The 16,480-nt window shown below is 48.7% G+C and overlaps 1 protein-coding gene across 1 annotated transcript in view; it reads left to right on the top strand.

The window, feature by feature from the left end:
* The window catches only part of Map3k9 (mitogen-activated protein kinase kinase kinase 9), a 74,744-nt gene extending 59,006 nt beyond the window's left edge, over positions 1–15,738 (top strand). Inside the window, 5 exon segments of the mRNA XM_050164639.1 lie at positions 450–572; positions 1,229–1,382; positions 4,855–4,967; positions 5,825–6,637; positions 8,014–15,738. Coding sequence (XP_050020596.1) covers positions 450–572; positions 1,229–1,382; positions 4,855–4,967; positions 5,825–6,637; positions 8,014–8,498 — 1,688 coding nt within the window. The 3' untranslated portion in view covers positions 8,499–15,738.
* Positions 15,739–16,480: the final 742 nt, after the last annotated feature.

Raw genomic sequence — 16,480 nt, 5'->3', positions numbered from 1 at the left:
GAATTCCCGCATTCTCACCATGGGCTGGTTTTAATACCCTGCTCTGCCTGCACCTTGGAAGCAGCACCAAATGCTTCCTGTTTGGCACCTGAAAAGGACATGGATGGTGACTGATCATCTGAAACATACTTTCAAATAGCATTTGCTAGAATAATCCATCAGGTGATGTGCACTGAGAAGCAACTCTCAGTTTGCAGTTGCTCCACCTGCGTCCATTAAATGAGAGCTTTATGAAGACTGCCATCTGTGTGTTCGTTTTGTCATGTGTTTATCCTGTGATGTGTCCCTTTTGGGGGAAAAAGATGACTCTGAAGAAAACGTTTCTCAGATAAACAAAGCTTTTCAGAAAACCAAGGCTTACCCGTCAGGCCTGCCAGGAGACATCAGATTCTTGAATGAAACTGACTGTGTGACGATCCTAATGCACACATTTGTCTCTTCCCAAGCAGATTTCCAGCACAAGTTCACGGTGCAAGCCTCCCCAACCATGGATAAAAGGAAGAGTCTCCTCAGCAGCCGATCGAGCCCTCCTGCTAGCCCCACCATCATCCCTCGCCTTCGAGCCATCCAGTGTGAGACAGGTTTTCAGAACACACCAGGGACACTTGTCCCCCGCTCTGCTCAGCCACTGACTAATTCAGGCTTGTTCCAGCCATAACTTCTGCCATCTTCCTCAACAGTGTGTACATACGTGCATGTGCATTGCAGACTTCCTGCTCCTTGTCCCCGTTAACTTCACTGCTGTCTCTCCACCTTCAATAGGGGCTCGTGGGTAGAGGAAGCTCCTTAGTGAATTGCAAAGCAGTGTGCAAACTGGAATGATGTAGATGCAGATTGGTACCCACCTTGAGGACCTCTGTACTGTCTGCCCTGCTGGGCCTCACTGTCTTTCTTCTGTCTGTACTTCTAAAGCCTAGGGCCTAAGAAAGCTTGCCACAGCTTTAGCATGTGCCAGGCCCAGACTGTTTATATTTTTACTGTAGTATTTGCTTAAAAATAAATGTGTGTGTGTTCTGTGTATGCGTGTGTCTGTGTGTGTGTGTGTGTGCATGTGTCTGTATGTGTGTGTCTGTGTCTGTGTGTATCTGTGTGTGGCTGTGTGTGTGTGTGTCTGTCTGTGTGTGTGTGTGTGTGTGTCTGCGTGTGTGTGTCTGTGTGTATCTGTGTCTGTGTGGTCCATCTGCCAGTTTTGGAGAGACTTTTCTCACTCAACCTTTGTTATTCACAGTGACACCAGGTGAAAGCAGTAAAACCTGGGGCCGGAGCTCAGTTGTCCCAAAAGAGGAAGGGGATGAGGAGGACAAGAGGCTCCCAAAGAAGAAGGGCCGGACATGGGGACCAGGAACACTTGGGCAGAAAGAGCTCACCTCAGGAGATGAAGGGTAAGAGCCAGCTGATGTGAAATTCTCTCTCCCTGAAAGATTGTCACAACAGTTTAAAATGTGGTAGGAAACACTTTTGTTTCCTTTGTGTATATTTTAATATGTTCTGGGAAAATACGGGGTTTTTTTTCTTTTTGCATTTATTTATTTATTTGTTTGTTTGTTTGTTTGTTTATGGTAGGCTAGCCCCAGCTGTCCTCAAGCGCTCCCTAGTTCCTGGGTTCCCTCATGATGCAGGAATTCTCAAGCTCTTTCCACAAAAGGCCAGATAACATTTTAGGCTCTTGGGTCTGCATAGTGACAGAAACATCTAAAAGCTGCCCTAGACTTTGGGTAACACATAAATGAATGAGAACAATCAGACCTTACAAAGACAAGCGGCAGGCAGGATTGGATTCAGTCTGCTGGTCTGCTGCCCCCTGCAGGTGTTCTCAAAGCAGCAATTATCCCAGATAGGAAGGAAATGTAGGATGTTGGCCTAAGTGGTCTGCTCACGCCTGAATCTTCCCCGTAAGACATCTGTTGAGCGGAAAGGGAGGAAGAGCAGGGTTAGCAGGGCTTTCTCCTATTAACCTGTTAGCGGAGGTGGGCACCATAACTCGGCCCTGACTTTCGTACCTTACCCATAACCACATGTGTCAGTACCCTGCCAGGCAAAGGGTCTTGGTGTCTTAAATGTGCTGTGTCCTCACTTGTAGGCTTGAGGCCAGGGTGCAGATTCTCTGCATCAGTTTCCCACAGGCCAGGGAGACTTCTGGCCATGAGACTCAGCCCCATATCTAGCCGTGGGAGCTCATGTTTTCTCACCTACAGTGTGGCGTGGATGTTAGGGTTCTTTGTGAGGTGCATCACTTTAGCTGGCCCATGGTGAATTTACCTAGTTATCAGTCGGGATGACGGTTCTCTGCCTTTCATGCCGTCTACTCAATGCCCACAGTGTGGGCATCATGGTTTGTACTTCTTCTAGAATACCCCTGGCTATTCTATGTGTGACGACCGTAGTCCTCTCAGTTTTCAGTGACCTCCCATTAGCCACTGGGTGGAGCCTCTAAACCTGTCAAACTGACTTTGGTAATCATTTGAATACTAACATTTCACGTTCAAACTCTTCCTGTGTCTGAGCTTAAGGGGAAAAAATAGCAATTTGATTTATAAAGAACTAACTCTGTCGAGTAAAGCTTTGAAACCACCACGGAGCTCCTTTGAATAGAAGAGGGACACTTGTGGGGCAAGCCATCTATGTGTGCCGTGTGTGATGCAGAACGTAAGGCCAGCAAAATCTACAGAGCTCAGGAGAGCAGAGGAGGGGCAAAAACCTTGCAGTCTGTCCTTCATGGCTTAGCTCAGAGAAACTCAGTCACCCTGAATCATTTGCTATTTCTGACATTAGTATAATTCTCAGGTTAACCATACCAGCTATGGATTCTGGTAATTGAATTTTTTCAACTAATTTTTTTCAGTGAACATACAAAGTGATGGATTTTTGTAGCATTTTCATATAGATAGATCATTATAGTTTTTCTTACTCCCGCACCACTTTCCCCTCTCCCCTTCCCACTCGACCCTTTCTTACAAGACCCTTCCTCTTATCAGATAGGATTCTAGTGAATTTTTTGGTTCTGTTTCACTTAAAGTTTTTGTTGTTATTTTGGTTTTTGGTTTGGTTTGGTTTTTGTTTGGTTTTTGTCTTAATAATAGATCAGTCTTCTTTTTTACACTACTAAATGCTAACTTTTCACTTTTCTTTCTCCTTATGTAGATTTGTCCTTGCAGACTTTTGAGACAATTAGGGAGCATGTGCTTTGATTTTTCATTATTCTCACTTCTTATTGAAGAAACGAAAGTGTTTTCTAGCACACTTGAGTCCAGATGTCTTTGATATCAGAAATGTTAGCGATTTCTCCATGATAGCATTTCCTAACTTCAGTGCCTGATGACTGAAGAAAATTTATAATGACAAACCTTGAGTTCAGAAAAGAAGATTCCTGTCTCCCCTTTTATCCAACAGTGAATATCTGTAGGAAAATAGTTCACTGTAGGCAGCTGGGGTATTTATGATTCACAGCCCCTAGCAGTTGCCCTCTGACCATCAGGGGCCTTTGTCCCTTACATTGGAAGGGCATGGGCCTGAAACAGCTCCAGTATGGCATTCTTTTCCTGGGGTGGGTTTGCTGATTGGACAGGCCACCTAACTGGTCCAGCCTGGGCAGCCTGAGGCTGGGAGAGGGTGAGCTGACGATGGTCTGCACTGCCTGTTGCTGATTGTCTTTATTCATTGAAGATCCCCTCAGAGACGGGAAAAAACTAATGGCTTAAGTACCCCGTCAGAGTCTGCACATTTCCACTTGGGGTGAGTCTGGCCTCCACCATAAGCTGTGCTGGTAGCAGCTGCCCTTCCCTTCCCTTCATTTGTTCATCTCTCATCACTGCAAGGGAGGAGCTGATTGTGTTCTTAAGAGCAGTACCTTTGTGCACCTTGGGACAGTCCCTCTGTTGACCCACCCCAGTTTCTGTGTCTAGAGAAGGCCACTTGGCTATATATCCTTGAATAGTTTTTTATGGCTGACAGCACTTAAAATAGAGTTCTGAGACTGGGGCAAAAAGGGATCCTTCTCCCTCCCTTTGGTGGCTTGGGACTCTGAGAGACAGGCTTCAGGTGGACGGGTAGAGTCCCCAGTGATTGACAGGCTAGGCTTTCAGTACCACCATAGCATTCAAGAGTCCTCAGTGCTCCCTTTTGTTGCTCTCTAGGGCAAAGACCAGTGCTTCCAGACCTCAGATCCCTCTTTGTAAGGGAGCTGTTGGGAATCCATTCTGTCTCTGGAGGTTTACCAGGCTTGCCCAGTGAGCTGACGGCAGGGTTTCTTTGTCTCCATGTCCAGACAAACGGCTGGCTTGAATGCCACATAGTGTCCTCCCTGTGTAGTTCTGTCCCAAGTCACTGGGTTGGTGCCACTTTATTGCTTGATTTTTTTTTTTCCTTTTGAAGAGTGAAGGGCTTTGGAAGCTTAAGCATGCGAGAAAGAAGCGTGGAAGGAGAACCTAAGAAACATTATGAGTGGAGTGGCCCAGGCCATTTCTGCTGGTTCATCTGCCCCATGCTTGCCTTGCACTGCAGGTGTTTGCATTGAAATACTTGTAATGTTATGAGTGTATTGTGTTTAGAGCCTAGGGGTTGAATGCTTTTCCCTTAAGAATGGCTCAGACAAGATCTTCCACAAGCTCAGTCCTTAACTCTGCTTGCCCGCCTGCTCACTCGATCTTTCCATGGCTCCACAGCATGTGAGGACTGCGCTAAACCACCGCTTTTCATCTCCTAGAGCATGCGCACTTGTTTGTGAAATAGGTGGGCTCAGGACGAGTTGTCTGGTCCCCATGGCTTTTCAGCGTAGACAGACATTTCCCGAATGCCCATGGAGGCTAGAGTAAGAGAAATAGCCAGTGTTGACATATCTCCTCCTCATCCCTCCAGCCTCAAGTCCCTGGTAGATGGATACAAACAGTGGTCATCCAGTGCCCCCAACTTGGGGAAGGGCCCAAGGAATAGCCCTGCTCTACCTGGGTTCACCAGTCTTATGGAAATAGGTAAGTGGTTTTTTTTTTTTTTTTTTCGTTTTCTTAGAGAATTCATGGCCAGACTTCCAGGATTGTTTAAGGATTCCTAGTATTATGTGTAGGTTTTGTCTTATTTTTTGTTCCTTGCCTCTGATCGCCTACTCTGTCACTTCCATTTTACTAGCTCTTCCTAAAGCAGTTCCCTTGTATTATAGCCATGGAACCTATCTTTGGCTTCCTGCCCCAAGAGTTCAGCAGTCATTTCCCCAGGGCAGTGTGCAAGGTTGAGGACTTGAACCAGACATTTCCCTTTTCCAAGCCTTTCCAATGTGGCTCTCTGGCTATGAATGGTGGCTGAGTTCTCTAGAAGCTCCTCCAGTTTTCTTTTCTCTGTAGATTTCCAAGTCATAATCGGCCCATCTGTTGAAGAGATTGCCCTTCACCCATGTAGAGGATTCTGACTTCTTGTGCAGACCAACTTTAAGACATGTTGCTAAGCATTGTGCTAGAAATTCAAAGCCCTTCCAGTTTTATGATACAAAAATATTAGAAATGTTTCTTTTATCTAGTGTTCTGGGAATGCATACTGCAAGTTCTTGTAAGAGTACCCATGGGGCTAAAGGTATGTGAGATTGTCTCTGGCATTATGTCCGCACTCAAAGGAGGAGTCCCTATGAAGGAGACCGCAAATTAGCAGATCTACTTTTCTGCAAATAGGGAAATGGGCTCTGGAATGCAGATGAGTTTCCCATGCTGGTCTCAGTTGAGTGGCAGAAAACAAGTCCCGTTGGCTCCATGCTCAGTTCCATGCCCTGTATCTCTGGCAGAGTCGGGAGAAGGATCAGACTCTTCATTCTGTATTTCTCTGCTGTTTCTCTTGTTTTCAGAGGATGAAGATGGTGAAGGCCCGGGAAATGGAGAGCGTCATCTCCAGCATTCGCCCAACCAGTCCTACCTCTGTATCCCATTTCCTCGTGGAGAGGATGGGGATGGTCCTTCCAGTGATGGAGTTCATGAGGAGCTCACCCCAGTCAACTCAGCCACCAGTACCCCTCAGCTGACGCCAACCAACAGCCTCAAACGCAGTGGGACCCACCACCGGCGCTGTGAGGTGGCTCTGCTTGGCTGTGGAGCTGTTCTGGCAGCCACAGGCCTAGGGTTTGACTTGTTGGAAGCTGGCAAGTGCCAATTGCTTCCCCCAGAGGAGCCTGAGCCACCAGTCCGAGAAGAGAAGAAAAAGCGCGAGGGTCTTTTCCAAAGGGCCAGCCGCCCTCGTCGGAGTACCAGCCCCCCTTCCCGAAAGCTCTTCAAGAAGGAGGAGCCAATGATGTTGCTAGGAGACCCGTCCGCCTCCTTGACACTGCTCTCTCTCTCCTCCATCTCCGAATGCAACTCTACCCGCTCCTTGCTGCGCTCTGATAGTGATGAGATCGTTGTGTATGAAATGCCAGTCAGTCCAGTTGAAGCTCCACCCCTCACCTCGTGCACACACAACCCTCTCGTTAATGTCCGAGTGGAGCGCTTCAAGCGAGACCCTAATCAGTCCCTGACTCCCACCCATGTCACCCTCACAGCCCCTACACAGTCAAGTGGTCACAGGCGGACTCCTTCTGATGGGGCGCTTAAGCCAACAGGAGCCCCCCCAGCACTAGCGAGCCGGAGCCCCTCCAGCAATGGAATGAGCCCCAGTCCTGGGACAGGTGAGTTCTGGCCACTTCCTCTTTTCTCTTTGCTTCTTTTGCGGCTCCCCAGGGAGTAAAGATGTTTGTAGGTGACTCATTTCCTCTTTCTACTTCTGGATTTGGATAACCCCAAAGAAATTTGAATTTCTTCTCTTGCTCAACCATGCAAGAGATATGACCTGGGATTGGCAGGGTGTCCAGAGCTGGCTGACTTCTCTCTGCCCTGCACCATGGGCATCTTCTCCTGATCTTGAAAGGAGACAGGCTGGTTGTAGAAAGAGCCAGACGCGGGCCCGAGGCATGCTAAGAATCCACTCTGGCACAGGGCAGTCATTCCATCATCCGGGGACAGCAGGCAAGCTTATTGTTCCCGGAAGATTCTCAGCTACAAGGAAGTGATCTTTGCCACACCTAGGAAGGGTGTTTTCTGTTACACACTTGGGCCTGTGCCATTACAGCATTAGTTCAGACACACACCTAAGGTCGGCTGCCACCCACCCATTATGTTCTTCATTGCCAGTCCTTGAGTCACGCCTGCCCCTTCAGGCCTGGAGACATGTCCAGTGGGTGGCTGTCCATGCGCACACGCTTGCCTTGCATCTGACCCCTGAGACTCCGATGAATTCGTACTTTCAACCTAGGACTTTGCTGTCCCCATCCCTTGCTCCCTAAAAGACCCAAGTCTGGCTAAGAAGCAGCCCCTAGTCTAGTCAGAGAAGCAAACGTGGTCACTTCCTTTTGGTGAGACTTAAGTGTGCACGACAGTTGTTACCCCACTGTGTGTCTGACTCTTGCTCCTTAGGTCTGTTGTACCTGGGTGTGTGACCCCTTTAGAAATAAGGACAGCATAAATCACCTTTATGTTTTTTGCTAGCTCTTTCCCTGCCATGTGATCATTACATACATGACCGACAGGCATTCTCTTAAATAGGGGCCCCCAAACTATTTTGGAAAAGGACCAGATGGTAAATATTTTGGATTTTGTAGATTTGGATAAGTTTCTTAAAAAGTTAAGTAGTTTAAAAAAAAAAAAACTACTCAGCCATACTACTGTAAATGGAAAGCAGCTAGAGTACATCCAAAATATGTCCCAATAAAACTTTATTCACAAACACAGGGGACCATCTTAAGAGTCCTTCCCAGCATCGGTCTTAAATTAGTTCATTATACATGTGACCCCCTATATGTTACTATTACTAGACCCAAGACAAGGTGGTTTCTAGTTCACTGCCAGATCCCTAGCCCCTCGCAGCACACTGCATGACACACAGTAGGTGTTCTTTAAACATTCAATTCCTTTGACCCACGTGCCTAGGCATATGGGGGAGGTGCTCATCTTGCCTGGAAATACAATGCCATCATCTGATGTCTTTCCCCATTGTCTCCCTGACCAGGAATGTTGAAAACTCCCAGTCCCAGCCGAGACCCAGGTGAATTCCCCCGTCTCCCTGACCCCAATGTGGTCTTCCCCCCAACTCCAAGGCGCTGGAACACACAAGGGGACTCCACCTTAGAGAGACCCAAGACCCTGGAGTTTCTGCCTCGGCCACGTCCTTCTGCCAACCGGCAGCGGCTGGACCCTTGGTGGTTTGTGTCCCCCAGCCATGCCCGCAGCGCCTCCCCAGCCAACAGCTCCAGCACGGAGACGCCCAGCAACCTGGACTCCTGCTTTGCCAGCAGCAGCAGCACCGTAGAAGAGCGGCCTGGACTCCCAGCTCTGCTCCCTCTACAAGCAGGGCCACTGCCCCCCGCTGAGCGGACGCTTCTGGACCTGGATGCAGAGGGGCAGAGCCAGGATAGCACGGTGCCCCTGTGCAGAGCAGAACTGAACACGCATGGGCCTTCCCCCTATGAGATCCAGCAGGAGTTCTGGTCTTAGTGTCAGAAGGGTCAGGGTGGGCAAGGGGGACGCCCGAGGAGATGGAGGGAGCTGGCTGGCACAGCCCTGTCTCGGTTAGGCCCCCTGGGATCCAGACCTCCTCCTTGCACTGAGAATGCACTTTGAAGATGGAAGGGATGGAGACAGGGCCAGCCACTGCAGAGGGTCTCCTGCCCTGCAGGATCTTTTCCCCATGTGCACTGGAGGGGCTGTGTCAGCTCTGGCTGTGCAGGAGAGGGAGGGCTTGTCCCCACCCTCCAGTCTTCCTCATCTTGAGGGTGACACTGCAGTCATCAGCCACATCTGTCCACTGCCTCTTCTCCTCAGCCAGAGCTGTCCTGTAGCCCCTATGTCAGCCGTGAGTTCTACTGTCCACACACTGGTACTGATGCGCTATGATTGGTTCATTTGGCTTGTCTTCCGCTCTTCCCATGACTCGGTGTCTCCTTTGGTATCGAGTGTCTTGTGTCCTAAGTCCTTTTGTGCCAGCTGACGGGAACAAGTTGGCCTTGTGAGGGCCAGAGGGCTTGACAGACCTGGAACTGCCTACCTGTGCAAATCTCTGAGAGCTGAGGAGGCAGTCAGGGGAAGCAGCCAGGGTGGGTAGAAAGGTGCTCGAATCACTCCTTGGTTTGGGTTGGGTTTGGGTTTTAGAAACAAAGGCAGAAATCAACGCTTATTGAATGGCTCTGTCTACCCCCTGGGTTCAGGCCATGGCTACACCAGGTTTGAATATAAGCATATTCATCTCAGGAACAGCTCTTTGGGAGACGCACTCACTGATGCCAGGTCTGAGGTCAGACACAGTGCCTACGTGTACCTGTCTAGTTGAGACTCTGTTCTTTCCTCTAGTTCCGGAATCAGTGGCCTTTAGGTCATAGGTGATTCACAGACACAGCTGAAGTGTGTCAGGAAAACATATGGGGGTGTGTCCTGGACCTTGGGATGTGGAACTGTGGGGATTTCTTCATTGGACTTGTGCGTTTTGTGATGCCCTTGAAGTGAACGGGATCCCTTAGTAATAACCTTTGGGTGTTTGGAGGCAGTAGCATGATACAGTTCTTCAGGCCCTCAGTGGTCCATTGGTGGGCACCTGATTGAGGCCACCTTTGTCTTAGCACAGACAGCCCTTGTGCTGGGCCTGCACTGTGAGCTAGACAGCAGAGACCAGCCGGATGAGGCTAGTGCTGACTTGTTTAGTATTTGTTTCTTGAACTTGAATACTAAGCTTCATCTAAAGATTTCTCATGTATTTCCTTCACTGTCCACTTCCTCTGAGCCCCCTGTGTTGTATGTGCACTGTGGCCTTTAGGTGACAGTAACAGCCAGTCCCCAGTGGTGTTGGAGTCTGTCTTTGCTGCCTAGATGCCCAGAAGGATTAGGTGCACATGGGACAGGTGGCAGATTTTATCACTGCTCTTCTCTGTAACTGATAGAAATCCTGCCCTGGGGAGCACCTAAGAGAGGACATTGGTTTCCACAAGTTCTTTATGAGCCCTTTTGCCCTTTGTCCTGACCCTGCAGCCCCCTAGTCTCCAACAAGGAAGCGGTGCTGGCGGTGTCAGCCAGTGTTTTGCTGAGTATCTCCTCTTTCCTCTTGGTTCCGTGAAATGAGAATGTAAGCGCTTCCCCTTTCCCCTGTGCTCTGACTCCTCAGCTAGGAGAGGAGAGCTTGTGAACCCTCTCAGTAGTGCCACCCAACCCGGTGATGATGCTTCGTTCTTGAGGACTAGATAGTCTGTTGTGTGCCCTTCCCTGGATCTTTCAAAACCCCTATTCCTAAGCTACAAATACATCTACCCATCTTGGACGCACTAAGGCTTTGAGGCAGACTGCAGCTGACTCCAGCCCATGCTCCAGCCCCAGGCAGGGTTTTTTTCCTGTCCGTGTTTGATTGTGGCCAGCTTTCTGGGAAAGACATAGTGTTACAGATGCAGCGTATTCCGCATCACAATGACCTGCCATTGAGTGGCAGGTGGACTCTAGTTCTTACTTGTCCACCCAGCATTCAGACAGAAGAAGGCCTTACTAAAGAAATGATTGTACCTGAGAGACGAGAAGGCGGGGTTGGGAGTATGCATTAGATGTGTGCGTGGTGAGGGTGATTTCCTCTTCAGCTCCGTGCGAGCCTAGAGATGGGATGCACGTTAAGGAAGTTTATGTGACTTAGGTTCCCTCCATCTGTGGTCATGGTTAGGAACAGGCCTGGTAGCTGTGAATAAACCCACTTGAGTGACATTAGCCAGCTTCTCCCTTTTCTTTCACCACCCTTTCCTCAAAGACTTGCCTTCTACTTAGAGCAGAATCATTATCTTGGGGCTGCTAACAGCATCAGGGACTGTTCTTTGCTGTGTCTCCTCCTCAGGTCTTCACTTTCCAGAGCTTACCCTTGGGGAATCTGTATGGCTAAGAACTGAGTAGATGCCTGCGTTACCCTTACAGCTATTTCTAGGAAGCGTAGTGGATGCTCCTGACATCCTGTGATTGGGTAGGCATCGTAGTAACAATAGCCTGCCTTTGGACAGCTCAGAACAGGGCTAGCTTTTTCTTCTGACATTTACAGAATGACATCGTTTTCCTTCACATTCGAAACATTTGTCTCAAAAACACAGACAGACAGACTCTGAATGATTGAGTCTGGCCCCCCCAGGCTCTGAGACAACACAAGTTGGCCCTACTCCCCTGTTCTGCTTTTCTTGCATGACTTCAGTCCAGTGTCTTGACCCCTGTCAGGTTTCCTTGTAAAACCCTTCACCATATCCTTCCCTTGTGAGGGTGTGATATGCTGTGGCTCCCTGCCAATAGCTTCTTCCCTTGCCAGCTGAACGCTGAAGCCAGCAGTGTGGTTCTCACCACCTTCGCCTCAAGGCGTCTTCCCTTAGCTTTAGCCTTTGGCTTCTGGAAGAAGAGTGATTTGGGGTTGGCTTAACACGGCATATGCTCTTCCACCAGATTATGTAGCCCAGGTGACAATAGCATCATTTATTTTCCAATTCCCTCCTTCTCTTAACCTGGTCATCTGGATGTTCTTACCGTTTGTGTTTTATTGAGGAGATGGGAGTTTGGTGGCAGCTTGCTGTCTCTGCTTTTTTAGGCTCATCCCTAGGGTCAGATTTGATAAGAGTCTGAAATCAAACCAGATCTGGAAGAACCTTTGGGAAAGTGGCTCCTAGTCCATGGGACATCATGTGCCAAAGTATGATGCTCCTCACAAAGCCCCTTGACCCTCAGGCTGTTGCTCAGGGACACAGACATTGCCAGCTGTGTAGACTTGCCCCTTTCTCCAAGCTTTTGCCTCCACCCCCCCCCCCACGTTGTAGACACTAATTGCCCCATGAGAAAGGCATTCTTTTTTCTTTTTGTTTTTTTCTTTTGTTTTTATTTTTGTTTGAGACAGGGTTTCTCTGTAGCTTTGTAGACTGTCCTGGAGCTCACTCTGTAGACCAGACTGGCCTTGGACTCACAGAGATCCACCTGTCTCTGCCTCCTGAGTACTGGGATTAAAGACGTGTGCCATTACTGCCTGGCTGAGAAGGGTCATTCTTACTTCATGAAATTCATCTCTTCTGTTCTTTCCTCTGCTATTCACCACCCCCAGAGCTGGGCCTCCCATATGCTAGGCAAAGACCAACCAATATCAAGCTTCCTTTTAGCAGAGAAAAAGAACAGTGGGCTCTGAAGCCTGGGTGGCTGTGGGTGGACACCTCAGGGTATAAGTGTCCATCTGTGGACATGGATGCAGAACCCTGACCATTTGATCATGTGTTTATTTGATCATGTGCCTTTGGATTGGTTTGGGGGAATGGCACGGTGTTACAGTTCAGAAGCACCCATCTCATTGCTTTTAGAAGACCTGGGAAGAGAGGCAGGTCCTACTTGTTGGTGAAGTACTGGACTTTGTCTTAAGGACTTGTCCAGACTAGATTCAGGGGCAGAGGTAAGAGTGGCCCTCAGGGAGTTGGTGGCAAGAACCTGGCGTCTTAAGCTGTCCATTTTTAAGTTGCAAATTTGCCAATATGTGGCCCTCAGAAGCCCTCCTGTGAGCTGCGAGTGATGCTCACTGTCGTATTAAAAACCCTCCTAACTGTAAAAGCTAGGTTCAGCTAGTGATGCATCCTTGGAAAGCCAGCTACTCGAGACCGAGGCAGGACACTTGCTTCAGCCTCGGGTGTGATGTCAGCCTGGGGCAGCACAGCAAGAGCCGGTCTCCTCAGTGTGTGGTGTCAGAGCACCAAGTCCAGCGTAGATAGCTCCATCATGCAAGATTGCTTTCCTTGGTAGAAAAAAGTGTGAATGGACGTATAAGTGGAGGTCAAAGGCCAACACTGGCCATATGGCTCAATCATGTATGACTTGTCATTGTCCTCGACTTGACCTGAGAATGACTTCTTGTCAAGATACAACTGTTGTTGGAAACATTTCCCGGTGGCAATATAATATTTTCCTAGTTCACAAATTATAATAAAATCTGCACATAAAAAGGGGAAACGCCCTTCTCCTTGGCCTCTTCCTGGCATTGCTGCATGGAGGTTCAGTATCTCTGGTACTGAGTTGGAGGACAGAATCCAGGAGCTGGAATCTTGTTTGATTGAGGCTAATTAATATGGGTCTAACTAGTCTAACCCAGCCCCGGGCTCCTGCTTGGCTCTGCAGACCAGGTGAGTTTCTTTTACTTTTCATTGCCTTCTCTGGCCATTTCTACCCAGGCCTCCTTAAGCTCCTGGGAAGCCATAGACTTTAGGAGACTGGGTTCTCTTGAGCTTTGCCCTGGGACTGACTGCTCCTTCCTGATTTCTTACTGCCTTGGTCCCTTCGTTCCCTGGAGTCTTGTGTTGGAAAGAGAAGATCCTGGGGGTTGAATGAAGTTGTCTAAGTGGGAGGTCCACACTGCTCCGGTTTCCTTGCCCCTGAATTCCCTTCTGATTGCGCTCACATTTGATTGTCAGATGTGGACATGACAGCTAGGTGGTGTCTCCCGGTGGGAAATCCCAATACAAATAGAGTGTTCAGAGACCAGCCTTTCCTCTGGGACAGGACAGATGGAAGCCCTGAGATGTGAAGACCCCATGGGAGGGGTATGGTGTTTCAAAAGTTCTGTGTTACCCTCATTCCTGAACTCCTTCACACCTTGCTACCCGCACAGGCAGCCTTTAGGCTGAGCACTGGTCTCATCATGGATGCTTTTTATTAATTTTGGCATTTTAGAAAATTCAGTTACATTGAAGTATGGTTTAGCCTTTGATTATTGATTTTTTTTAATTTTATTTTTTATAACATGCCTTTGGGGTTTGTATCTAATACAAGTGCCTCACTCGCCTCCACCTGGGATGGGCCCTGCCTGCCTCTCCTGGATCTCCAGATAGGAGTGTGGCATTTGACGTAGGCTTTATGTTTACTCTCATTGCTACCCCACACAGCACGTTCTGAGTGCAGCCCGCCACCCCCGGGAGCACTTACTTGCATTCAAATACAAGAGTGAAGCCTTCAGTTCTCAACATTGGCACTGTAGCTGGGGGTCTTTTCCTTCCTTCATGTTCACTGGCTATCTTTCAGGCTCTTGGAAGCCACGTTCTGGGTATCTGTGTATTCCAGGAGAGGGAAAGTGGTCACGGAGAGAGAAGCCTGTGAATTCTTAACTTCAGCTTCTCTGGGAATTCTAGAAGTGAATAGACCTCATTCATCCAGGATCTCAGAAGCGAGTGAATGGGCGCTTTTCCGTCGTCATTGCCTCTCCCCACCCCATGTTAATCTCTGCCCCTGCCCAGCCAGTCTTCTAAATAATTCCTTCACAGCCCCACCAGTGTCAGGTTCACGGCCATTGTTCCCCTGCCCCGTCGGCATTTCACTCGAGTCATTTGCTCTACCTCCACTGAAGGCCATGTCTGCTATGGCTTTTATTTTTTTTATTATTAGTGTTATTATTATTACTACTTCGGACAGGGTCTCATGTAGCCCAGACAGGCTTCAAACTTGCTGCATAGCCCGGGATGACCTTGTACTTCTGATATTTCTGCCTCCACTTCCCAACTGCTGATAGGACAGGCATATGCCTTTGTTTTCTTCTTTACTGTCAGAGACATGGATTTATCCTGGCCGGATCTGGAGTTGAATGGCAAATCTTAAGAAAGCACTAAATCTTCCACGCAGGAGGCTCTGGACACATGCACAGACGTTTGTGTCTTCTTGCAGTGTGCCCCGCAGTCGGATGTGTGAACAGACACATCCTGGAGTCACAGAGCTGGGAAGCAAGTTGCTGATCTGCTCTGTTTAAGACAGGATTCTCGCCTGTGGTCACATTTCTAGACCACTGTTGAAAAGCCTTGAGGTGAAATTCGCCCAGCTTGGACCAGCGTAACTTCTGAAATCACCTTCTTCCTAAGGAATTGTGTCCCCTGGCTGACCTGTGATCTCCCCAGAGCTCAGCAAACTTCGTTTTTTGCTGATGGTGGCTCTTTCTTCCTTCACCTTTCTCTCAGTTCTGCGGGGATTCTGAGCTCGCTGGGATGTCCAGCTCGCCTCCCTCCCAGTACCACCTAAGGCTCGGTTTCTCTTTCCTGATTCCTGTTCATCGCTTCCCTGATGTTGCTCCTCATTGCAACTCCACTTTCCTTTGTTCCCAGAGCCTGCTCCAGCTCCTGTCCTCTAGGGAAGTGCTGCTGCTGCCCCTTTGTCACCTTGAGCCTTGCTATCCAGAGAGGTGAACTCACTGACGTCCTGCTCCCCCTGCCCCCCATTCTCCTTTGTCCACAGCCACAACTCCACAAACAGAGGTCTGAGACTCTGTTCAAAGTCTCGGGGGAGGCATTGGTTGGGTCCTGGTTTTCTGAAAAAGCTTTCTCAGGGCTTTCTCCCCTTAGGGCCCTTAAGTCTAGAAAGGAAAGTGTAAGTTCTGTTTGTCTCGTCCTCCGGTATCTTAACTACAAGTCTCCTGTGTCGGTCTTCCCCATCTCTGTGTACCCAGAGTCCCTCCTTGAGCCCCCATTTCCTTTGGAATTTAAATTATTGTGTGTTGCCAGAAATATTTAAAGATGGAAATGTCCTGAAGGAAGCTTATTATCAGGTTCTTTCCTTTGGCTTTTTCTTTTCATTTCTTTCGAGGTACTGTACATTGCTGACGAGGGATGCCAAGCAGGCTTGGTTCTGTGGCCAAGCTTCCCAGTGTATCACAGTGTGATGCTGATCTTGGCCTGGTCCAACGCCAGGGCTCTCAGAGACTTGAATAAAACTGTCATAGTGGTTACTCCTGGTGTGCTGGTCCTGTGTAACTTGTTGTAACCCACTCTCTCTGCAATTAAACCACGTGTCTAAGTAACCAGGCTGTTCCCAGGGAAATGTTACCCATTAGAAAAGAGTATGGAGACACAGGAAGATGCTGTAGAAAAAAGGCATGGGTGAGAGGCGTCAGTGGGTCCTTGAGACTCCAGACTGACCACAGGAGCCTAAAAGAGGGATGCTGATGGATGGCAGGGTCAGGCAGAGGCTGCGGAGCTCACATTGCAGGGGAACAGAAAAGCCTCCATCTGCTCCTTCTATCAGGGGTTCTAGGGAAAGCAAACGTAGGTCATCAGGTTTGGCAGCAAGTGCCGTATTATCTTAGCCATCTTGCCAGTCCAAAGAAATCTATTTAGTAAAATATAGTGGGATGATGGGATGCTGTGGGGGTACTATGGACCGGATGGAACCTGAACTTGGGCCTCACAGACAGTTTCATAGAGATGTCCTTAAGAGTCCTGAAGAATGGAAGAGCAGCTGACAAAATAGCTCAGTTGGTGCCTTGCAAGCATTAGACCTTAGTTTGATCCCCAGAACCCACATAAGGTGAACGTGGTGGTGTGTACATGTAATGCCAGTGGTACGAAGGCAGGAGTAGGCAGGGCTCCCTGGGCAGTCAGGCTAGCCTACAATGAGAGCCACAGATCCAACCAGTGAGAAAGTCTGTCTCAAAAGGGGGCGGGCAGATGGCATTGAAAAATAATACCCAG

The sequence above is a fragment of the Alexandromys fortis genome, unplaced genomic scaffold (genome assembly GCF_014885135.2).
Source record: "Alexandromys fortis isolate MF-2015 unplaced genomic scaffold, M_Fortis_MF-2015_v1.1 scaffold_159, whole genome shotgun sequence".
NCBI classification, from domain to species: domain Eukaryota; kingdom Metazoa; phylum Chordata; class Mammalia; order Rodentia; family Cricetidae; genus Alexandromys; species Alexandromys fortis.
This window is presented reverse-complemented; position numbering and strand designations above follow the sequence as displayed.